Source organism: Psittacula echo, assembly GCF_963264785.1.
Source record: "Psittacula echo genome assembly, chromosome: 4".
In the NCBI taxonomy this organism is placed as follows: Eukaryota; Metazoa; Chordata; class Aves; order Psittaciformes; family Psittacidae; genus Psittacula; species Psittacula echo.
Genome location: NC_137738.1, coordinates 25,647,973 through 25,674,141, shown reverse-complemented (window position 1 = coordinate 25,674,141; position 26,169 = coordinate 25,647,973). Strand labels below are relative to the sequence as shown.

At 35.8% G+C, this 26,169-nt stretch overlaps 1 protein-coding gene across 1 annotated transcript in view; it reads right to left on the bottom strand.

Moving 5' to 3' along the window:
- Nucleotides 1-25,947, bottom strand: part of CEP170 (centrosomal protein 170) — a 76,112-nt gene extending 50,165 nt beyond the window's left edge. Inside the window, exons 1-8 of the mRNA XM_080616498.1 lie at nucleotides 25,808-25,947; nucleotides 20,777-20,866; nucleotides 16,019-16,099; nucleotides 15,332-15,388; nucleotides 15,045-15,207; nucleotides 12,867-13,001; nucleotides 2,914-3,387; nucleotides 131-295 (exon numbers count right to left, since the gene is read on the bottom strand). Of these exons, the coding sequence (XP_080472624.1) occupies nucleotides 131-295; nucleotides 2,914-3,387; nucleotides 12,867-13,001; nucleotides 15,045-15,207; nucleotides 15,332-15,388; nucleotides 16,019-16,099; nucleotides 20,777-20,866; nucleotides 25,808-25,912 (1,270 nt within the window). The 5' untranslated portion in view covers nucleotides 25,913-25,947. The remainder of the gene's footprint in view (nucleotides 1-130; nucleotides 296-2,913; nucleotides 3,388-12,866; nucleotides 13,002-15,044; nucleotides 15,208-15,331; nucleotides 15,389-16,018; nucleotides 16,100-20,776; nucleotides 20,867-25,807) is intronic.
- Nucleotides 25,948-26,169: the final 222 nt, after the last annotated feature.

Below are 26,169 nucleotides of genomic sequence, written 5' to 3'. Positions count from 1 at the left end.
CGCGCATGAGGTGCTGGAGATGGAGATTCTGGACACTGACCTCCTACATTCTGAGAAAAAGAGTAAGACCGTCTCTTTCGAGGATGGTCTTCATCAAAAAACTCAATCATAAAGGCAGTCTGGCTCAAACCAGCTTGCTCTTGCTGCTTTTCTGAGGAATGGACTTTCTGATGCGACTTCTTCAGCTCTGTGTGATGATGCCTTAAGTGTTCTTCAAGTGCTGCCCTCTTACTGTAATGCCGGTGTGCACCAGCATTTTCTGAATCACTTTGTGTACCGTCATCATGCTTATTCCCTATGAGCAAAGCAAAAGAATATGTAGCACAATCAATCAAACAAACAAACGAACTCCCCAACCCAACACATAAAAAAAGAAACTGATAAAGTAAGAGAGAAATAATTTCAAACTGGTTTTCTGTTTAGACTCCAATCGCTTTCAGTACCTGGCTCTGCGAATTTTGTACAACTCCTGCTAATGCATTCAACTTGCTATGAGTTAAACAATGAATCACGTTAAGTTGATCAGTTACAGCAGTACATTTGAATTACCTTTTCACCAATATTCTCATCTATGAATACTTATCAGTGACTTACAAAAGCAGTATTTTACCAGCTGTACCACAGTATTTTTCCAAATCATACTAATTTTGTTACATAGCCAATTGATTATAAATGACTACTGAAACCTTCTAGGCAGTGTTAAGAGGAAAAAGAAAACCCTAAAACAGTCCTTCCAGCAGCTGAAAATACCCACGGAGAAACACAGTTTATATTGTCAGAGTCCTCACACATTTACAACAGTTTATCATGAGAAATGTCTACTGAAAATTGGAATGAATTCTTTATTACTCTCTCCAAGAAGTACTATGAGCTTTTCCATCATTCACTCCCCTCACCATCTGATGTATGCATGTAAAATGGTTACTACTTATTCATTCCACAAACTACTTTGAGATCTACGAATAAAGACTATGTATTTAATAAATCATATATACGCCTATAATTTGCAATGATACCTGAAAATGCATGGAAGGCTGGATACTCATACATAGTCACATTTAACACATAGCAGCTTCACATACAATGAAAGCATCTACACTTTTAAGTTTTAGGTCAATTCTTGGGAAGGAACTGTTTTACCTTCTTTGAACTCTTTTGCATCAAGTCTTGCTCACGTATACATATAATGAAAAAGATATTTTTTTTTTATATTCCCAAGAGGATAGCCTTTTTTAAGGTTTTCTCACTTACATGGTTAGGATATGCATCTACTATTCAGTTAAATAGTAATCATATATTGGGAAGCTTACTGGACTAACAGCACTGAATATACAACTGAAATCCCTCCTTACATTCCTGACTTCTACTTGCTTGTACAGTGCCTGAGAAAATGATGTGATGGTTCATATACTTTCACATAATAACAATTAATATCAACACCACAGTTAATCATATAACATAATTTTAGCCGTGTGACTTTAGTACAGGATATTGTAAGAAAAAGATGAGGAAAAAAACACAAAGGGTTGGTGTTTTTTTTGTATTTTTTTTTTTTTTCCTTAATCAAACTTTCAAAGTGACTACTTATATTCTCTACCTTTATGATTTGAAAAAGTACAAGGAATGAGTGAGAACACAAACAGATCACAGAAAATTCAAAAAAAATCAGATCTTTTTTATGGCCATATGCACCACATAATTTACATCTCTTTCAGATAAAATTTTATCAAACTTTGAGTTTCTGCCAGGAAAAGGTGAAGGCTTTGTAAACAAAGCCCCTCCTGTTTAGCAAAGTGACATGGCTAATATTTTAAAGAATATTCATAAATATAATACAGTATCATGAGGACCAAAGAATACTCTGTGGTATACTCTACAAGACATACTATTATCATAATGCTAGCACATTGATATAATTCTGTTTTCAAAATATTTTTTTTTAGCTTATTTTGGAAAAGTCAGCTTTAAAAAGCAGACTTGTGATCAGTAAGGGAAGGCATGTTGCACCCAGTCACAACTGGTTTAAAAGCTAGAAATTACAACGTTGCAGAATCAAGGTAAATGGGAATTGCAGAGTTAACCTGCTGAAATTAAATACAGAAAATAAGAGACTTGAAAAAGTTCTTCAGAAGTTTTCATCCTGCAAATTTGAATGTCACATCTTCATCTGAACATCAAAACTACTTTCTTCTCTATTCTGCTAAGTGGCATCCAAAGAAAGTAAACTTATCATGTTTAACATTTGATTTAATTTTATTTGAAGTGTCACTGTCTGAAGTAAATGAACAGGTATAATCACCTGAAACTCCATTCAATAGCAGCGCTCTTATAAATACCATCTTCTGCAAGCTTATTATAAAAATTGAAGCTCTTGATCTATTTCAGATTCTCAACTCAAACCTGACTCCATCATACATGACATATTTAAGCAGAATATCTATACGTTGTATTCTTTGCCAGAAATAATATATTTAGAGCACATGAATATTCACAGAACATATGCTATTGGAAGAGCTGCTAAAAGCATAAATTGAACTTCACAGCTTTGATTCTAAAAAGCAAATTTTAAAGTAATGCATAAAAAAAAGTGAAATATATAAAATTTAACTAAGGTTTGGGTTTCTTCCTTCTCCCTTTCCAGACCAATGTTTTAAATACACCTGATGTTTTTAGCTATACTAGAATATCTCCAGTTAGTATAGTTATTTTAGGATGATTTAGGATTTCCTTTCCTATCCTCTTTTCAAGATTTAATACTTCAGTAGAATTTCCCAGCACAGATCCTTGCATTTATGTGGAGTATTTGTGATTTCAACTGAACTCCTCAGGGGCTCAGGGATCCACTCACTCACTGGATGCTGTTGAGGAATCATTGTTGTCAGAAATAAGCATAGCTGGAATTATTCACTTTACCTTTCAGTCTCTTCAAGTACACTGGAACGTCACTTTTAATACTTTTGGAATCCTCATCTGTTGGTTCCCATATCATTCTAGGAGGATTGTTCTGTGCTAGCCAATCTGCTACTTTGCTTTCTGCAGCCATCATTACTGTTTGAAGCCCAGGCAGGTCCTGCCCACTGGAGGAAGGCTTTTTTGACTTGTGACGCTGTTCTGACGTGAATTTCGTCACGTGATCTTTGATTGTTACTTTTCCGGGAGTGTTGTCATCAAATTCAATAGTAAAGGAAGCGTGCCCTGCACCTGATGCATGGGAGTTTTGGGTGTCTTTTGTTGGAATTTCGTGAATCGTGCTCTCTGCTACCTGTGAAGGTGGCTGGAATTCTTTTGTAGGGATTTCAAAATAACTTGGCTCCCTACAGAAAGGATAAAGTTCTTCACTTGCAGCTGCAGGTTGCTCCTCAGCTTGCTTGGCATCTGTGCTGGATCCTATTAAGAAAAATAAAAAATAGATTTCATAATACTTGGGAACTTCAGGTTCTTCATGAAGTTTCTGAACTCCTGTAAAGGCCACTTGAGTAATTTCTGGAATAAACAGTAAGATTGTGGAGAAGACTGAGCAGCGCTGTTCCAGAAAAAGTAAGTCCAGAATTACATATAAAAAGAATTATTGAAAAGAGAGCATGAGCTCTGGCTGTAAGGAGTGTAAAGTGGCAAAAAGCTCACCCAGAATTTGTCAAAAGAAATTTACATTCCAAGTATTTTTAGACGATGTAAAGGTCAGATGAGTTATTAACACCTGGAAAATGGGTAAGTTACATTACAGAAATAGTTGAGATGATCATTACTGGACTTCTAATCTCCTGGAAACTACCAAATCAAGGGGCACCCCAAACAAGCGCTAATAATCTGGCTTCCATCTCCTGCAGTGGATAGCTAGCATAACTTTGGTAAAATTCTTTAGAAAGACAATTCACACATCAACACAAGATAAACATTAATTCTGGCTTGAAAAGTTTATCACTGATAAGCACTGGAAAAATGCTTTGGAAAGTGTTTTGGAATTCAAGCACTCTACATTTCTACAAAAGATAAAAATGAAAGAATCAAGATAGATCCTAATGTCATCTGCTTTATTTTTACTTGTTTCCATAATCTGTAGATGAACAGAAAAAGTAACAATAGCTGAAAGCATGCAGAATGTTATCAAATGATGCTGTAACTGAGTAAAGGAAGAAGAATGTGGAAAAAGCATGGGGCAGTAACTGAAGTCCCACTTTAAATCCTGAAGTAAGTTTAAAGCTTCTTGTGGTTGCAGCAAAGCTACCAATGTGCCTTTAAGAACACAAACCTTCTGGCTGCATTTCATAAACTGACAAGCTAGCCAAAATACCTGGTTAGAGATGCGCTATAAGCAACAGAAGTTTGAGGCTTGAACTACGGACCAGTGAGTCTCATCTCTGTGCCTGGCAAAATCTTGGAGCAGATTCTCCTGGAAGGCATGCTAAGGCACATGGAAAACAACAAGGTGCTTGGTGACAGCCAGCATGGCTTCACTAAGGGCAAATGCTGACTGACCAATTTGGTGGCCTTCTATGATGGGGCTACAGAGCTGATGGAAACGGGTAGAGCAGTTGATGTCATCTACCTGGACTTGTACAAAGTGTTCGACACTGTCCCACACGACATCCTTGTCTCTAAATTGGAAAAACATCAATTTGATAGGTGGACCACTCGGTGGATAAAGAACTGGCTGGATGGACGCATGCAAAAAGTTGTGGTCAATAGCTCAGTGTCCAGCTGGAGACCGGTAACGAGTGGTGTCCCTCAGGGATCGGTGTTGGGACTGGTCTTGTTCAACATCTTTGTCACTGACATGGACAGGGGGATTGAGTGCGCCCTCAGCAAGTTTGCCGATGACACCAAGCTGTGTGGTTCGGTTGATACGCTGGAGGGAAGGGATGCCATCCAGAGGGACCTTGACACACTTGTGAGGTGGGCTGATGCCAATCTTATGAAGTTTAACCATGCCAAGTGCAAGGTCCTACACCTGGGTCGGAGCAATCCCAGGCACAGCTACAGGTTGGGCAGAGAAGAGATTCAGAGCAGCTCCATGGAGAAGGACTTGGGGTTATTGGTCAATGAGAAAATGAACATGAGCCGGCTTCCGTGTGCGCTCGCAGCCCAGAAAGCCAACTGTATCCTGGGCTGCATCAAGAGCAGCGTGACCAGCAGGTCCAAGGAGGTGATCCTGCCCCTCTACTCTGCTCTCGTGAGACCTCACTTGGAGTATTGTGTGCAGTTCTGGTGTCCTCAACATAAAAAGGACATGGAACTGTTGGGACAAGTCCAGAGGAGGGCCATGAGGATGATCTGGAGTACCTCCCATATGAAGACAGGCTGAGAAAGTTGGGGCTGTTCAGCCTGAGAAGAGAAGGCTGTGTGGAGACCTCATAGCAGCCTTCCAGTACCTGAAGGGGGCTTGTAAGGGTGCTGGGAGGGACTATTCATTACGGACTGTAGTGACAGGACAAGGGGTAACAGGTTAAAACTTAAACAGGGGAAGTTTAGATTGGATATAAGGAGGAAGTTCTTTACTGAGAGGGTTGTGAGGCACTGGAATGCGTTGCCCAGGGAGGTTGTGAATGCTTCATCCCTGGCGGTGTTCAAGGCCAGGTTGAATGAGGCCTTGGGTGGCATGGTTTAGTGTGAGGTGTCCCTGCTCATGGCAGGGGGGTCGGAACTAGATGATCTTAAGGTCCTTTCCAACCCTAAATATTCTACGATTCTATGAGGTTAGCAGCAATAGCAAGTTATATTCCAGCAAAAGATTTTTGAATAGTTCCTACATGATTTGTAATAAACCACATTAGGATGTTTAAGAAATCATTTTAGGTTGACAAGTAAGGGAATAAGAATGCAATTAATAGATTATGGCATTAAAAATAGCCACACTAGATCAGCTGTGATGGTTAACATTTGTGTACAAAACTATTAGGCAACATAGTTGCAACAGAAACATATATGAAGGTAGGAGTTTAAGGGGTAAATGATACAGGATGGCATAATGCACCTATGCTGTTCTTCACAAACACATGCTTGTGAAGATTTAGGAAAAGGTTAAAAATTGAAAAATAAGAAAGGATGGTAGTTTGATACAGAAATACAAGTATTTAAACGATGACATCATACCTGGAAACACTGTTATGGAGTAACAATGAAAATCATACACATTCTTTATTATTGCCCTGCTTGGATACCAACAGGATAATATAATTCTGATGCAGGTAACAGTTATTTTATTTTATCTAAAAGTAGCTGTTGCAAATACAGAAGATGATCAAAATTCAGACAGTTTTTACATTGTGCTGTTGCATTCCAAGAATACTCTAGCTAATGCTTTTCCCTGCACTGTCAGCTAAATAATTTTCAGGCACTACAGCAGCATCTCACTGCTCCTTCCTCGAGAAATGGAATGCCTTTTTAATCCACTTCTCAAAACCAGACTAAGAATATAGAATGAATCGACTGAGGCAAAGGTCATTTAAAAAGCCTCGATGTTCAGGTAGAAGATGTACAGTGATAAACAAAGTCACAGTTTGCAGCTACTAGATTTTAGGTAAACTACCATCACTCTCCCTTTGTTTCATCCAGTTAACAAGCTGGAATGGATCAAGCTCTAGTAGGATCAAATCTAGAGCCAGAATCCTTACAGTATGCAACACTGTCACTGAGCAAAAGAGTAATCTATCAGGGAGCTAATTCATACATAGCTTATTTTTTTCCCCTATAGTGCAATTCAGAGCTTCAAGCCTACAATTTCATGCAATTCCTGTAACCAGTAATTAAGCAAGATAATAATATTCAATGTTCCTTCAAAAGATAACTGGCTGATACAGTATGTTTGAGAAATATTTCTACTTTTGGGCCAGGCAAGAGCAATCTACTGGCCACACAATAAACAATATTATTCAGTAAATATTAGCTGTTTCATCACCAGTATTTGAAAATTAAGACTGCAGCCAGACTGCATCAGACACGGTAGTGTTAGGATGAGAGGATCTGTAACACTGGCTTGTCAGCATTGATGGACAACTTCACAAAAAACCTTTTCTGTGAAATTTGCCTGCACCAAATGTAACATTTGAAATCAACTGTTTCAACTATAGTGATATGCATAGCATCTGATTCTAATATTTTTGATGGAACAGATGCTATAATATAGTTTGAAGCTAATTTATGACAGAATAAGTTTAATCAAAAGAGGAAACTGAAGTACACTACAAAAAAACCTTAGAAATTATTTAATGAAATATACCTGAAGTATAAGTTAAATGTAATTATTTTAAAAATACTATTTTCAGCCTCATGTACGTGCATTTTTATAAGACCTAAATACATCAGAATTGATTAGAATAAGTAATGAGGAAACAAAAAATTTCAGAGAGATTCTAATCTGAACCACCCTTGAATTTTTCACCCAAATTTCAAATTCAAGTGTTTATAGCTTTCAAAAACGTTATTTATAAAATAGCCTTAACATAGAAATCATATTATAAAAAGTCATCTGCCAAGATGAAGGAAATGATATATTAGGCTAAATACAGAGAACCTTAAGACCAAACCCTCAAGAAAATACCAAAGATAGAGGTCATCACAACTCTCTAATTTTTAAACAGAACAAGCATAATATCTGTACAGGAAGAAAAAGCAATTATGTGGAACTGAAAATGCATTTTGGGAAGAAAGAGGGAAAGACAGGTTGCAAACTGCAATCTCAGCAGGGACTGAATTATTTCTGAACTGGCGAAAGTGAAAAAAGGAAAGGGGCAGAAAAACAACCAGCACATCTGTAAAGAAGAAGATGTCATTCTACAAAGGTCTAGAGCTGCAATAGACAACTGTGCAGCAGTTTCTGCAAGCAAGAAAGGAAAAAAAGAACTGCAGCTGATACACAGGTATAGTGAGATTTAATGAAATAATTAGTCTAGGAGAAGCTAGGAGGGAAACTATGTAATGTTTGGGAAACCATAGGCTTAACCAAACAGAGATTCAGGGAAATTCTTTGCTAAAATATAATTTCAGAGACAAACATCAGAAAAGCAACATCTACTTTGTGACATTAGCAGAACTGAGTACACTGTCTATCGCTTTTAAAGTTTTATTTCTTAAGTTATACACACAAATAGAATCTTAAAACTGTACTTTCCAACCTGGACAAGAAATGTCTGTTGCTCTTGTGCTATTCAACACAATATATCAGATATGCAAGAAATTGGCTATATGTATGAATATAATATCATCTGCAAAGATAGAATGAAACCTCAGAAAATATTTTGTATAGTCTTCAGATTTTTCAGATTTTTTTTCTTGCATTAGAAATGTAATTTTGAGAATAAAACTTATAAAAGAAAATTATTTGGAAATTACAAAGCACTTCTTGAAAAAAAAATCCATAAACCTGGAGTAAAATACTAATTGCAGAAGGTATAAGATGAAGCCAAAATATTATATTTATACAATATCCCAAAATATTTTTTGTATTTTAGCTTTATATTTGGTACTCTGCAATGATATGTTTAATGAAAAGAAGCTGAAGCTAGTGCTTTTGAGTGCTTAACAAAATTTCTTTTTTTCCTTCTCTTCTTCTCCATATCACTACTTTTTATTTCCCACTTACCATTTAGGGTTTTTTTTTTTGTTTTATGGCTGAAGCATGTTGTTCATTATTTTAAGACAAGATTGCAAAATTTACATGTAATGATTCACCTAGTACTGCCTTTCAACGTTGTCATAACCTGTCTTATCAAACAGTATAAAAATTGCTCTCTCAAAATAAATAGATAAAATATTATTGCACAGAAACCCCCATCGCTCATAAAAAAATCATTTAACTTCATGGTTTAAAGAAGTTAAAGAAAAAATTGCAAAACTACTCTTACTTAAATACATTGCTGTAATGGTTCTAAAAAGTTCCGTAAGCTGTAATGCAGCACTTGCATGTATTCCAGGCAAAAATTCAGAAAAATTCTACAACACATTTCTAGGCACTTTAATCTTAATACTGGTGATTAAACGTGTGTATAATCTCCTACACATATTGATTACACTAGTATTTTTAAAATAACTGTCAGCATGCTTTACCTTAAAATGACACTGTTTCTTAAATGTAAGAAACATTTAATCTGATACGGTGTTACACAAGGCTGGAATTGTAAGATACTAATACTTCATGCCAAATGGAAAAAATAATTTAGATTCTTAAAGCCTGCTTAAAAACTGATTTCTATCTTTTCTTAGATCTCTGGTAAAAGCATTTATAATATAAAATTCTAAACTACTACTGAGATCAGCAGAAAATGCAGTTTTTGCTTTTCAGAAGTGAGTGTAACACATGGCAATAATAATAATCACAAACCCAGTAAACTTGCCAATACCAAGTTTAATAGCTGCAGCATAAAGGCACACCACAGATGTATATGCAACTGTTCATTTTAACATGTACTACTAGGTTTATGGATCGTTCAATTACAGCAAAACACATCTGAAAAAAGCAAAAAGATTTTTTCCTTTTTCAAGTTTTCCAGGTTTTTCTGATGTTTGCGAATAATTCCCATTAGTGAGTTTCTGTTGCGATAGAAAGACAGTAACATTGAAATAATCTCATTAACTTGAGACTGTAAAGACTAATTGTCTGTAGTTGGCTTAGCAGAAACAAATCTCGCATTTCAATCTCCTCATTAAACCTTGCCCCATCTGTTATAATTCATGCCTCCTTTTATATTCAGTGAATAATCCTGTCCCAAATCATTTAAGCAAGAAACAGATTCTTCATAGGGTTAATTCATTAAAATGATATCAGGCTTTATCAACTTGAGTTACTAAGCAAAAAGTTTAAGAACTTACATACATGAGTTCACCTGTACTGTAGGCAGTTTATATTAGGAAACATGTTCCAAAACAGTGTTTTAAATGCTTCATATAATTTAGCCCATGAAAGAACAAATAACTGCATCAATCTTTAGTGTTTTTTATTAAATTTCATTTTTATTAAAAAAAATCCAAACATGACAGTCTTGTTTTCAATTCAAGTTTCTGATTTCCTTTCATTAAAGCTATATTGACTTCCAATCATTATATTAACCTGTGTTATAAAACCTAAGTGCATGAAGAAAATGCATACTAACTTGTTGAAAATTAACAATGTTTTCACGGAATTAAACTGTAGACCAAACAGCCCCAAAACCTTATGAATTTTATAAATCCCCAAAAACATTCAGGGTATTTTTTTTCCCCACACTTCTACACAAACATAGTTAGTGTTCTAAGACCGAGGAAATGTGTCCATAGAGGCAAATGTCAGCTGTTATCTGGTCTGTCTTCTCAGGCTCTCTGCCAACACTACTAAAAACATCTACAACAGTCAAAACCCAGACTAGTAAAACATACAACTAGTGTCTACTCAGAGATTAAGTGATCAAGATAAATAAACCACTTGTCTATACAAGGGATTTTAGTTCCACATGCTCCTAAATTAAATTGTTTTGCAGAAATGTTAGGTTTTGTTTCCCCCCATCCCATCAGTGTCCTCTTATAACATTTCACATAAGCTTTTGCTTAGTATGCGCTTCCACTCTTGCAAATTTATTAGTCTTCCAGTTCGAGGAAACAGAAGCTATTCCTATACTCAGATTAATTCTATTTGTAGAAAATAAATTTATGATTAGACAACAATAATATAAACAAAAGGGATTTCTAACCTATGTTGTACATGAGGACAAAAATAAACAAACAAACAAAAAAACCCCCATGTTTTATTTGCCAAGAAGCCTCCAGGCCCAAATATTATTTTAATTTATATGGTGTATATATATGGAAAACAAACAAAATCAGTTAAACGGGGTAGAAAATATTAGCCTATTTTCTCTATTCATCATTTATTTTGACAGCTTCACTGATGCAAAGCATGTAAAAAATATTCCCATTACCGACATTCTGTCAAGAACAACATTTTTTGTCTACTACTGAAATAGATTTCATCTCCTTGACTAGGTAGAGAAGAAGCTGGAATCTTATTTTTTTTGGACGTGGGAACAAAGAAAGGAGCAGTGGCCACTTGCTGAAAAATCTTTTGATAAATGAATACAAGAGAATGCAAACCATTTGCAATATTGCTTCTGAAAAAGCGACTTGTAAGTATGAAAACATAAGAATGAGTATGCTACTAAATAGAAGCTGAAATCTTGTGTCATACTTTGTTAATGGTATGGCATCAAAATCACAGACTTTGGAATATTTTTCAATGAAGGCAAATAACATGCATGTTTTTAAAATTAGAACAGCATAGATAAATACACGTGAGTATAGGAACAGGTATTAGAGACATTACTATCCCTGTTCTGGCATATACAGCAAGACACAGAGTGACAGGTTTCACAGCCAACAGTTAATGTTTCCTGTAATTTCAAAAGCTAGGAAAATCATGTGGCTAGCAAGTCTACCAATGGTGCGACTTGAAAGGTAAGATCTTAATTCTTTTTCTTTGTAACTGATGACATATGCACTTTCCATTTCTGTTGAGAAAAATGAAAGTGGAGTAACATCTAACATTCATTGTCTGTCATTATTATGGCCATTAAAAACAATATTTATATACCTTAGAAATGCTTAGAAGTGTTTGAACAACACATTTCTAGACAAGATTTGAACTACAGAGTTATAGATTACTAATGTGAGACATTAAACCTGTAGTTAAAAAGCCTTCACAGAAGCACACAGTAGCATACTCTACTCATGCTGTGTATGGTAGAGAAGTTTTTCACCAAAAAAGCCAACCGAAACAACCAAATATGAAAGTGTCCTATAACTGTACCGCACTATAATGCAGTTCTTTTATATGCAACAAAACTTTTATACTGCACAAAAACTATCAATTTGTTTTCACCTGTTTTCTTTCTACTAGCCCAAATCTTAAGGTACTTACTGAGTCCTTACAACTTCAAACTCATATGAAAAACACCATTAAAGGTTATGACAAAAAGCTAACTCCAAAGACGTTGACTTCATTGCATTGAAGTGTCAATTTAGTTTGATTTTACAGTTTTTAGCATTTACTAAAATTCCTGCAAACAGAATTCATGATAATCAAGGCAACTACTATTACAGGAAGAGAGAAACTCCCACCTGTTACAGTACTTAAAAAAACTGCAAACTTAAAACTATTCGGCCTTAAATGCACATCTAAACGGCTAAATAAACATGATTGAATTTTGTCCTAGCTTGTGTAAGTTTTAAGGTTGCTCTGTGTATTAGAATAGCAGTCTCTTTATTTATATGCCTGATGATAGATTTAGAAGCTTAATTATAGACATTGAGATTTAAGTTTTGGCAATACATATTTTATATAGCCAAGCAAACTAAAAAAAATAATCTGTATTATGGGAAAATAAACATTACCAGTTTAACTTTAGACTATGTAAATCTTTACTGCAAGAATTATGAAATGCAATTCCCACTAATGCACCATTATTAAACTACAGAAGATGTTAGCACAGATCACCTTTATAGCTAAAAGTCAAATAAATATAGCACCATTTAATTTCAGAAGTTATTTCGATAAAATAACCCTATGCAATCTCTACGCTTAAGCACATAAAATTACAAATATTAATTAAATTGATAAATAAGACACTAGTTCAGATAACATTATTTTCTACAATTACTGACAATAAATTGTATTATATAGTATATACAATATAGAAAAATGGTACGTTGTATGTGAAATTGATCTTTGGAAATACACAGTTTCACACAGAATAAATTTCTTTAGCTTAATTTTAACAGTCTTTCATCTATGCAAATTGTTTATGAAAATTCTAAACATTAATATTTGTTTAGTTCCCTAGTTAAGAACATATTCACTTTAATAAAGAGAAGAAATACCCACAAAAATAAGAAAACAGACTTACCTGAAGCCCCTGACTCCTGCGTTTTTTCTTCCTGTTTGCTATCCTGCTTACAACCACTTTTTTCATCAGCTTCGTCATCACCCCACCAGGCTGGCTGTCCGTACAAAGGTGTCCCACGAGGCATGGCAGAAAGATCTATAAAATCAGGCCAAAGCAGAGGAAATTACTTTGCAGTTTAGTTATGATATTTAGGCTAAAACAACATGAAGAGAAAGTAATTTGCTTGGAACGTTTTTCATGGAAGCTGCAGTGAACTGGCCTCATGCATTTGCCTAAATACAAAACAAACTTGGAGGCTGGCTAACTGATCTGGGTTCTAAATATAAAAGCTTACTAATGACCTGATCAAAACGTTTGGCACAAACATTTATGCAAAGGCAGCTGACACCTCTTTTGTTACTCTGATATATCTGTAAACATTATTTTCTGATTTCAGTTTGAAGTTATCAACTCTAGCAGTACACACCTAAAAGCTGTCCACTACTTCTGTAAGAAGATTCTCATTTTTACCCACATTGACCTTTCAATGAAATCTGAACTCACTGCATGAAAAACTGATCAAATTTTGTGATGTTGCCAAGGTTCCAAACCACTGACAGCTACTACAGAGTGCTAAAAGTTACCTTGTGTAAAACATTACACAGAACAACCATTTTATTTTTTTAAGTAGCAGTTAAATTACAGTACAAATAAAAATACTATTTCTTATATAGGTTGTATACACAATTATAAATATCAAATAAGACATTATAAAAATCAAATAAGAAAAAAAAAACCCAAACCAAAACACTGATGTAATTAAGATTTCTATGTTGATGATAAATTGACTAGATTAGCTTTGTCTTTATCTCTGGGAGAATACTTTACCCTACTGAGATTTAGCTATTCTAGTACATACATATGATCTGAAAATACTTTAAACATTCTTCATATAAAATAATGTGATCTGTTCAAATCCAGTTTAGTAGCTTGTCTGTTACTTTGCCTATCATGAATTTAAACATTTTTAGTCAATGTTTTATTCACTGCCACTCCAAAGTTGATATCTAATTTCATAGCCATGTCAGAAATTTCAATATGATTTGAAGATACTAAGTACTTTATTTAAAAACATTACACTTTAGTTAATAATGAATTGTTTTTAAAAATTTGATGGCTGATGCTTGTGCACTGAATTAGCAAGCTAAGTAAACAGCTATGCATATATACAGCAACAGTGAATGAATCCCCCAAAAGCTTCCAAGAGTCACACTCAAATACACATCTCTACCATTAACTTTGACTACTATTTTGTGAAGAATAAAAAGTGAAATGGAAAATGAGGATAAAAAACTCCATTCTTCTACTTTATGAAAATTTAAGAGGACCTCAAAAGCCATATTGAATAGTAACCTTGAAGCAATTGATAGGCCTTACGTACCTTACAAGGATGCCAGATCAGCCAACAAAACAAATAGTTTAATTAATTATATATGAATCCCTTATGTGGGGAAGAGAACTCTTTGAACTGTGTCTTCAGAAGAACAGCCAAAACCTAAACAAAACTATACAGCCTTGACCTAAGAAGTCAGTCCTAGTCAGCTCCACATTAAGGAAGCAACAATACTCAACTCCTTTCTCATTCTTGTGGTTATCTCATGTAGTAATAGGTAACAAAGTAATTTATACTACAGACAAACAATAAACTTTAGCAAGCCTAAGACACCTGCAGTAGAGCCACCATGACACATTACGTAAATATGAAAGATGATGTAGTAACAAGATGAAAGCTTCAGTTTCTACAAATTTTTAAAGCACAATGAAACAATTGGGTTCTAACCTGACCTATCTAACAATGAATGCTAATACCTATAAAACAAACAAACAAAACCTTCACCTGTTATAAAAAGCGAGGGAGCGCAGGGGGAGGTGAGTGATTTTGTGATTTTGGGAAAGAGGAATGTAAAAATCTGATAAATGCTGATGATATGTCCCATTACAAGTTTTCTTAATGTGTGGTTGCTACAGTAAAAAAAAGCCAAAAATTAAATTATAGAAGTTATTAATTACTCTTAAAGTATATTTAAAATTTCACATATGTGGAGTTTTTACTATCTGCAGAATTTCACAAGCATTCTACCAAAGCAAATGAACATCCTTTCCAAGTTTTTGTGCTTCTGCAGCAAAAAAGAGCCTTACCCAATGATTTCTCTTCAGATTTCTGTGCTTCTGCAGTTTTATGGTGCACTTCAGCTGTGGAGTCTGTTACCTTGGACTCTGAGCTTTTGGAGCTGGTTTGCTTCGATCCTTCCACCTCTGAAGATTTTTGGGACAACTGGAGTTGGCTTGTGAATTTTTCATGCTACATGACATCAAAGAAATAAAATAAAACAATAAAAAAAAAATCCTCAAAGAGTAGAAAAAACCCTTATGTTACCAATCACTACATAATGACAGATCATCATTTTTGATCGGCACATTGTTACCTTAAGTGCTTCTTCAGGGACTCTCATCTCTCCCCTGACGACAGTAAACAGATTTGTATGTAGGAAATGCTAAGGAAAATACTGGAAAGATTCCTCAATTCGCAAGACGATTTTACAGAAAAGGAACAGTGCTGAGCATATTCTATCATTGGAATGGTGATGCTTCTTCTACAAGTATTTCACTGTTATGATCCGCATGTACAAACATACTCATCAGAGCAAATGGACAATTATTTACTATTTGTAAATAGAGTAGCTACCTTAATTGATGTAATAATACAAGTTTTGGGTTTTCTTTTTTCCATTTGGTAGTTTGCTGAGTAATTACTCATAACCTTCTCCACCTGTATACAATCTCATTGTATATGATACATGATACATATATTTATGTATTTGCCTCAAATAATGTTTCTTAGCAACACAAATATTACATTAACAGGTTCTAAATTGGAATTGGAGTTTGAGGTTTCATGCGGTGAGAAACAATGAAGTGTACTTTATCAATAGTTCTGATGAAGGTACAGATTCTAGACCCTACTGTTTTCTCTAACACAGGCATTTTTGTAATAACAAGAGAAATATATATTTCAAAGTTACTTCAAATAGTAAAAAGACCCTTGATTTGACACCAGCACACTTTTAACAAGACAAGTGTGTCCTGATGCTGTGCATTTTTATGACAAGGATATCATATCCAAATCTCAATTTATCTTCTAACTTCAGAGTGATGTATGTCTGTTCCGGAATCCTTACATCATTCACAAATGTCTACAGAAATAAATGAAGACAGAAAAAGATACTATTAAATGCCAAAATAATAAAAATGACAAATCACTTAAACAATTTTATAAGACAGTTTCCAGCACCACCAATTTTCTACTGGTGATTCACTGGGGAATTATATGATAAGCTCAAATTGCCACCTGCTTCACAAAAGGTTGCAGAAGGGTTAAGCACCAGTCACTAACCAGGCTGCTGACATCACACTGGCCGTGGAAAGTTTCTCAGAAGTTTAATTCTGTTAGCAGTATTTACTGAATTGCTGATTAATGTTCTCTCAAATAAGCAACTCTACTCATTATTTTTCTTGCAGTTTGCTTTTTTAATCCCTATTAACTGTCCGAATTGATTTGTCATCACATTTGTACAGCGTTTAAGAATGGATACGAGAGTTCTGAGGTAGTTTATAATTTCTAAACATTGTCAAAGGACTTAAAGGAAAAACAGACCAAGTTAGTGCATCCAAGTAACTCCAAATAGTAGTGATAAAGAAATCAGTATATCGTGACTCTCGAAAGAGTAGGTATAACAACATCTGTAAGCAGAAATAACATCATTATACCAGCTATCAGCAAAGCGGAGCAAATTCCGTCAGTTTGCCAATACCTCTTGAAAATTACTGCACAATATGTAATTATTTCCTCCTTGAAATTACCATTGGAAATATAGCTGGAGAAATCAGACAAGCTTTCAGTGATTTGGAGAAAGATTTATGTATCTGAAAGTTTGCCCAGTTTTACCAGTCATATCGGTTGGCTGTTACAGGCAGACTACCAATCGCTCCTTTTTCAAGATTGTGATTAAACCTAACAGCAAAAAGTAACAAGGAATTTGCAAAAACCATGCTGGTATAAATGTCAAGAGAACATTGGAGAGATACAGAATGACTAACTAAAGAGTCAGGAAGGAGAAAGACTAATACACATTCAAGTCAAAATATATTTCAGAGATGTAGTTTGGAAGAGTTGGAAAGCAGTTGCACCTCTGTGGGGGGAAAAAAATCAGATGAACATAAATAGGGCTTGCAGTTATGATTATTCAAGCTTTAAAGAAAATTCTAGAAACTCACCTACAAAAAAATCCAAAACCAGACACAAGCCCTTGTAAGGAAAAAAATGTGTGTCGTGTGTGTGAAGCATATTCCTTCATTGTAACAAATCTGCATCTTTTAAAACTGATCTACAGTCTTAGGAAGGTAGGCTGTCAGCATCAAGCAAACTGCCCAGGTTACTAACATCACCAAGACTTGAAGTTGCCTGAAGTTGACTTCAGATACCAGAAGCCAAGGATGATAACAACATGCTATGGTAGCAGTAGATGTCAGGAGCTGAAAGCGTTCCTCTCACAACTTGCCCTTTTGCTCGTGGATGGGATGCTTAAACCTCCAGTGGAGACTTCTCCCAGAACCTGTCATCTTCTAATGACAGCTCTAAAACTGACCCTTCTGCTCATCCTGAGTCATACCACTGCTCTTAGAACTCCCCAAATTAGGCTGCATTTCTGTGAAACTGACTTGTTTTGTAAATTTAATTTGTTACCTTTACAGAAAACTCTGTATTGTATGTCTTCTGAATTCACTCAGTGATAGAGAAATAGAAAAAGGTGAACACATGTTCTATCTGGCAGAATAGAATGTTAAGCTCTTGATTACACAAACTAGAACTAAGTGTAAAAGTACAAAAAAGACAGTAAATGTAACTACATAATATTTAAGACACTTCCAGACTTACAGGTCTTTGAAGAATCTTTCTATAGTGTAACCTGGCAATAAAACTTCCTGCTTTATTTTCAAATCCAAGTCCACGATGAAGACTGCTGTAACATTTTCACTGAACCAAGTGTGAATCAAACATACAGATATGAATATTCAGGCATTAGGGCATCAGGTGCAGTTACAGTAAATCTCATGAAATTATTTAGGACTCAAAACAAAAGTCCTATGTACTGGTAGTAGCCATCTCCCCTTAAACTTTGAGTTATCTTAAGTGGTTAAAGTGCATTACACAAGGAATGGAGCAGTCCTGTATATTAAAAGTATGTATCTGTTCTCCACAGAAAGGCCAGGCTGGATGGGGCTTTGAGTGACCTGATCTAGTGGAAGGTATCCCTGATCATGGCAGGGAGGTTGGAATCAGATGATCTTTAAGGTTCTTCCAACCCAAATCATTCTATGATACATAATGAAGCAAGCACATAAAGAACGGGTAGAAGACGATGAAGCACTGAAAGAGGAACTTGGCTGCTAGGGAGGTGGTGTTCTCGGTGGAAACAGTGGCTAGACTAAAAGAATTGTTGCCTAGTATTGTACATACTGTTCTGCAATATAATTAAGTAGTGTTACAAAATTATTCGTTTCCTCTTTCAAACTGAAAACCAGGTAGGTAGAGGTATGTAAGAAAAGCACAGTTGAAAAGAGATAGTAAGGGAAGCACTGTGAAGATAAAAGCAAGGACTGAACTCCTAAGACTTAATATTCCCTGACTGAAAGCTGTGGGAAGAAAGAGTTCCTTTGATGTCTCTGGGTAAACAGCTATGGAGCAACTGACACCTCAAACTCGAGAATTAATCGGATCAAGTGAAGCAAACATCTGAAAGCTCTTTATCAGAGGCAAAGGAAGAGTTGGATGAAGGACTTTTAATGTATTTTTATTAAATTCAAGATCTTTGACAAGGCAATGAAAATCTGAAGGCATACCTACTGTGTTACAGGAGTAACAGAAATAGGGAATAAAACCAAATGGCTCAGCAAAAACCTACTATGCACTGAATTAATTTTTGATCACTGCCTCAAAACAATGCACTGACTTTCAAAATAGAGTTATATTAAATATTCAAGGAGCAAAGTTCTTATATGTCTACAACTGTTCAAAGGATATAACCCTTCAGGTTACACTGGTTTCATATGAAATTGAGATTGAGGCTTTGGAACGCTGAGTTAGTTAAATACAGAAAAGCCAGTAAGAAGCAGACTAACAGAGTTTTTCCTTTGAAATGCACTTCAAGATCAAACACCAAAACCTAAATCAATGCTAACAGGCAATAATTTGAGATTTCTCCTTAATCTTCTATTTTTTTTAAACATCTGACAAAGCTATTCACTACCAGTACCTTTCCAAATACTAATTCAAATAAACGATCACAGATGAACTCATTATTTTGCATGCATTCACACAGGTAAACATTTAAAGTTAAAATAACAACCACAACTACTGTGTGTTAAAAAAAAATCTCGTAAGTATTTAAAGGGCTATAAAAATATGACAAAGTTACTCAGTTTTTAATAATCTATTATAATACTAAAAACATTTATAAAAGGTGAAGCTTACCTAGAATATCGTATATGCAATTCATAGAAAAGCCTTAAAATGTAAAATGTCATATGAAACCTTATTTTGCTCACAATTTTGAATTTTTCCTATATTAGTTTGCAGTAACTTGACACTTAAGCGTTACTCACACATTTGATAAAAAGGATACTGAAAACCTAAATGCAAACACAGAATTAAACAGATTTACATATAACATGGCTATGGCTGTTCAATTTTTTTCACATATGAAGTACTTTAACATTCTTGGCTGTATAGAAAAAAAAAGGGAGAAAAAAGTAATAGCATATGAAATAAATCCATTTATTTGATTTGAAATAAATGAAATTTATTTCAATAAGAAATGAAATATGAAATATGAGTAAGCATATGAAATAAAAAATTAATTTCTTAACCATAGAATCATAGAATGGTTTGGGTTGGAAAGGAGCTTAAGATAGTCTAGTTCCAACCCCCTGCCATGGGCAGGCACGCTTCACACTAGACCATGTTGCCCAAGGCTCTGTGCAGCCTGGTCTTGAACACTGCCAGGGATAGAGCATTCACAGCTTCCCTGGGCAACCCATTCCAGTGCCTCACAACCCTCACAGTAAAGAACTTCTTCCTTATATCCAGCCTAAACTTCCCCTGTTTAAGTTTAAACCCGTTAACCCCTTGCCTTATTGCTACAGTCCCTGATGAATAGTCCCCCTCCAGCATCCTCATAGGCCCCCTTCAGATACTGGAAGGCTGCTATGAGGTCTCCACACAGCCTTCTCTTCTCCAGGCTGAACAGCCCCAACTTTCTCAGCTTCTATTCATACAAGAGGCGTTCCAGTCCCTCTTTCCTCAACGCCCTCCTCTGGACTTGCTCCAAAAACTCCATGTCCTTCTTATAGAGAGGACACCAGACAGCAGCGTCGAGGGGAAGAATCACCTCCTCCGACCTGCTGGTCACAGTCTTTTTGATGCAGCCCAGTATATGAACCAGAAATAGGTTTTTTTCTCTTTTAAAATATAATCATAATTCTTCCCCCCTTGCATATCTGAAATACAGAAGAGTAGCATATTCCTGTTGATTCTTTTGGTTTTTTTTTTTTTTTTTTTTACTGTCAAGGCTCTCTTATTAATGGAATTTACCGCAGCCCTTTAAATATCGTGCAGTGGAAAGCTCCTGCAAAAACTATGTTTTCTTTCTGAATGTTCCCCCATTTCCAATCTTGCATTATAAAGACATTAAAGCACACTTAAGTCATACTCTCTTCACTCAAAAAACCCCCCAAAAAAACAACAAACCAACCCAAAACAAAGAAACATACAAAAGACTACAAGGAGCTATCCACTTCTGATGTTAACTTACCCCATTCAAGCTGCCCAAATCCTTCACCAAGTGTTCATCTGTAGAGGCATCATAGTTAAGTACAGCATGTTGCTTGTCCACACTTCGTGACTAAAATGCATTTTAAAAAATTATATAAAATAGGGTATTTAAAAAACAGATCAAGACTGCATTAATGCCTATTTCTTAAAGTAGCATGATCATTTTATTTCTACATAGCACATTTATTCAAATTGCATTACTAAATCCCACATATAAAAAAAAAATAAAAAATCTCTAACTACACCAAACTCTGCCCCTGGGTACCAACAAAGAATCCTACAATTAATTCAGAAGAATTATTTCCTTGATGCTTACCAAAATGTGATTATAAGTCAGATCCAGCCATACCTTAACCAAATATGGTTTTTTTCCAGTTCACTTGAAAATGTTAGCTTCACCGATGTTTAATCTAACATCAGCAACTCCATCTTTATTTCTCTCTCAGTCCTTAACTACATGCGTCTTTCAAAATATGAATATAATTCTGTGGCATTGCTATTTTCCCTGAAACACATAATTTCCTGTCATGCATCTGGGATTCTTAGCAGAGTATGCAAGCATTTAAATTGTTTCTCCTTGATCTCAATTTTGTAAACAAATTAGGTATAGCCTCTTCACCAAATGTCTGAGCAGTTTCTGAGTTACTATTCCCATGGGAATAGTAATCCCCACGAACAGTAATTCATGGGGAATATTCCAACTATTCCCCACGAGTTCTGACCCTCATTATCAGTTGTTCCTTAAGACTTCAGCACTTACCTATATATTTTATTTATTTCACATCCAAATGTCAACCCATATATCAGGAACAACCCCTGTTACTATTTCTTCCAAGAATGTCACCTCCCTAACAGCCAAGTCCCTCTTTTAAAACTATCCATGGCCAAGTATTTGCAGCCTGAGGTGCTGCCTGCAAGCAAGGAAGAGGTGGGGCTGGATGTACGCTTTCTTCATGCACGCATGTGGTCAGCACCTTGACATCTAGAAGACCTCTCGACTGGATGGAGCCCAGAGCTCCTCTTCCCCAGATGTCCACACTTCATCTCAAGTCTGTTTGCTGGTAATTCTGGTAGTGCAGTCTCCTGACATGACTGCATAGCAGCAAATTTCTTCTCACAGCATTCTTTTCAGTTTCAGTTTGCATCTCCTATCCTTGCTACTTAAATGCATTGTTCAGGACTATATAGCACTATCAATAGCAAATATCCAACTGAGACTTCAGTGGGTGTTTCTGAACCAGCACCTGCAGTCTGTTTATTATAAGAGTCCCAGGTTATCACAGTACATTAGCCTATTCAAGACATCAGAACATGCAATCATGACTCCTAAGGAAAATGCTTTCTCTTTTCAGAATCCCACATTTATCATCTCCTTCCTCCTCAAGACTTGCTACTATATTTTCCTTCCTTCTTTTCAGTTTACTTTCTTATACTTCCTTTCCCTGCCATCTTTTGACTACTTCACTTTCTCCTTAAAGAAGTGAAATCAGTCCTCTCCTGGTTATACCATTTTATTTTTAGACTTTTCATTTGAGCCAGTTTGCTCTGAAGTCTTGAGGGGCAAAAAAGGGGGAGGCTGGATATAAGGGGAGTAGGTGGGGGGAGACAGAATTAAGGAAGAGATGGACAAATGAATGACTAGGTCCATGCCAATAAAAGCTGCACTAGTATAGTACATTAGTTAAGTGTTCTTAATGATAAATAGAGATACCAGTATGGTTCATTTTATACTAACTTAGCAACCTCAGGCAAAAACAAGCTTTCTCAATAAAATCAAATTCACTGATGTGGATGTTCTGATGAATCTACAGCGTCAAGTAGAGATAACGCTTTTCCACACTCAAGTGATACAGCAAAGCAAGCACAAGAATTACCTTCGCTTTACCTAAGAACATTTTCTGAACTTCTTTCAATTATTCAAATATATATTTTCTTAGCAAGCAATTATTTTATTATCTATATGCGTGCTTCAGCCTTCAAAAATAAGCTAAAATAAAAAGGACACAGAGAGATTTTTAGCGTTTCATGGTATTTTGTCACATCTTCTAAAATGGTAAGCATGAGTACTCAAGTCTGTGGCTATTAGAGAAACCTGAAGTTCTGCACAACATTAAGGTTCTCCTCAGTCTCAGATTACTGGCATATAATTGGACACATTTTTTATTCATTGCAGACAATCTTTACAGATGCCATTTTTATTTCTGATTTGTTATTACAGCCTTCCGTTCAAATTTGAGGACTAAATTTGTTTTTGTAAGACTGTGGTTCCCTCACTAGCAGCTGATCAGCACACAGCTGTTCACACACTCCCCCTTGCCCCAGTGAGATGGGGGATAGAACAGGAAGAGCAAAAGCAAGAAAACTCATGGGACAAGTTAAATATAAGTTAAGCAGTGAAGGAAAGAGGAAGAAGAAAGAAAAAAATAAGAGAAATCAAGTGATGCAAAGGCAATTACTCATCACCTCCCACAAGCAGGAGAACGCCCAGCCAGACTTTGAGCAGTGGTTACCTTCCTCAAAGCTACCTCCCTCAGTTTTTATTGCTGAGCATGGCATGGACTATGTCATTGGTCAGTTTGGTTCAGCTGTCCTGATGGCATTCCCTCTCAACTTCTTCTGCACCCCCATAGTTACGTGTGTGTAGAAAGAGCAGAATGAGAGAGAATGCCTTGAAACTGTACACACTGCTCAGCAGTAACTAAAATACTGGTGTGCTGGTCACACCGGTGTGTTTTGGTTACAAATCTGAAACATTGTTCCATAACAGCCTCTAAAAAGAATATTCACTGGAAACCAGCCCGATCCAGTAAAAACATTTTATATCTGACTGCAGAAATAATAAAAATCACAGAGTAATTGTGCTAACAGCTGTATGACTGTAAGGAAGAAAACACCATCCTCAGTTAAAATAAATTGGCATTAATAATAGACAAAGACTCTTCAATCCAGACTATTGAGAAAATACTCAGAGTACAGCAAATAATTTGGGAATAATTTGGATATGAATGGTGTAGATTATTTTACCTTGGGGATGATTTTCCCATCAAGATTCAAATAGTTTTCTAAACATAATGGTGAAAGAAGGGGAAAATGTGATATTTATCCACAAGCAGGGTGGTGCACTGGAGCAGCTAGCTAAATACAAAGGCTATGTTTGAGTATATTTACAAAATACCACATTTAAAACAAATCTGTATTCCCAGACACAAACAAAACTTCTTAGAAAAGCATTGTTAGAGACAGATCTGAGGTCTAATTTTATCAAGCATGCAACATAGCTGTAATGTTTTTTAATAAGGCTTTTATAACATGTTTTGTGTCAGGAGATTATGAATAAAAGCATTAAAATCTGCTTTCTTTATCATGCATTGTCCACATGCTTTGCAGTATGGGAACAACCAAATTGTCGAGTGGAAAGGAAGGTCCTACACAAAGAGGCATACACACAGAACAAGAACACATTATTAGATTCTCTTTGGTGGGCTCCTCCCCCTGAAACAGTATGCTGTGTTACAGCCATGCTGGCATGTAGACCTAACAGCAGGCTAAAGAGAGTATTCCTGAAAAATCACCAGCCCCCTTAATTCTTTTTACTAACTGTAAGGTAAATACACAACAAATAACATTTGTAAATGACTAGAATCTATCCACAATATTAATCAAAGAGGCAGTTACTTTTGAAGGTGATAATGACTGAACTTTTGTAACACAATGTAATAAGTGCTTGACTATTCAGCTTCACTCTAACAAGATGAAATGGCATAGGGGAGACTGAAAGAAGAAAAGGCTCCCTTATCCAGAGACATCCACTCATTACAACAAACTAATGGTAAAATAAAAGCATTTTCATTTTTTGCTTATAATCTTTCGGGCAGGAATCAATGGGGTTGGGGGGTTTTTTGAGTTTTGTGTGTGTTTGTTGCATTGTTTGGGGTTTTTTTTAATACTTCTCACATAAATCACCAAGACATCATTCTGACCATCTTTAAAGAGAAATTAAGAGTACTTGCAATTACTTTCTAACAGGACGAAGTATATCACCCATAAAGTCTTTGGATGTCTTCTGAGGTTGAGAACCAAACGCAGTTTACTAGAGATATTACATTCTGAGTAATACACATAAAGATAGATTTCTAGGCACTTCATTTGCAAGTGAGATTCTATTTTGCCCATTAATGGCTGCACTCACAACTCTTTGGAACAAGATTTCCAAACGAAAATATTTTATTGAATGGTAGGAACAGTTGAGGAAAAAAAAGATTAAACTTCAGAACTAATGAAGAGCTCTACAGCAAAGACAATAATTCAAGGAGAAACTCCCAAAATGTTACTGTTAACCATTAAAAAATGCATATACCATAAAGAAGCAGCTTGGAGGACTACAGCTTTGAGTGGGCAAAGTGAATGCAATATGTCTACGTAATAATACAGTTACACATCTCTAATGAGCTCCCCATAGTGATCCTCAACGTTGAGGAAGCTACTAAAGTATCAAACTATTTCAACTAAGACTTGCATTTTTACAGTTCCACTGAAACCATTACTGAGACTGAGTCATTCAACTTCCTTAGAGACAGAGAAGTACTCTACTAATTTCATTTGCCTTTGTACAACAAGACCAGGACTTGGGGATAGAGTGAAATCATGTGACTAAATTAGATTACAAGTTGCAGAAAAAAGAAAGCCCTTTTCAAAAGCATCCAGTGCACTTAGCATTATCACATTTTAGGAAGCACACAGCCTACTTTACTGATCGTATTGCAAAATTTATTTCATCTTCTATTCTTGCATTCGGTACGTGATTTATATGAAGAAAATGTGATCCTCTATACTTTGACAGCAAGTGTGTGATTGATAGCAACGTATTTAAACTAACTTTTTTCTGTGAACACAAAAGATTAATGTGATTGCTCCCCCAACATCTGGGGAATTTAATTTTCAAAAGGAATATAAAACCAGTGCATTAAATTCACAATTCGAGCAGTTGCACAAGGAAGGCTGATGCAATTACCTGTAACATCAGCTCACAGTCATCTCTTCCAACAAAAATCATTTCTCGTGGCAGCCTGTGGCGGGTGCCTCCACTGCTCACCAAAAACCAGGATGTCAAGCTCATTTTCTGCTTAGCTGATAAATCCTAGGCAAAGCTACGTCATTCTGCAGCGAGAAAGAGAGACAGAGAGATTCATTTTAGTTATTTTTAGCTACAGCTCCTGCTCAGCAAACACTGTGAACAGAATACAAAAAGCCTCCGAAAATATGGCATTCTCAATAGCATGTCCTGAATCCAGCAATCACAAGAAGTGACAGGCTCCAAATTTACATAGTCTGAGGCTCTGCTTCATGCAACTAGGCAAACCTAATTGGTGGTAA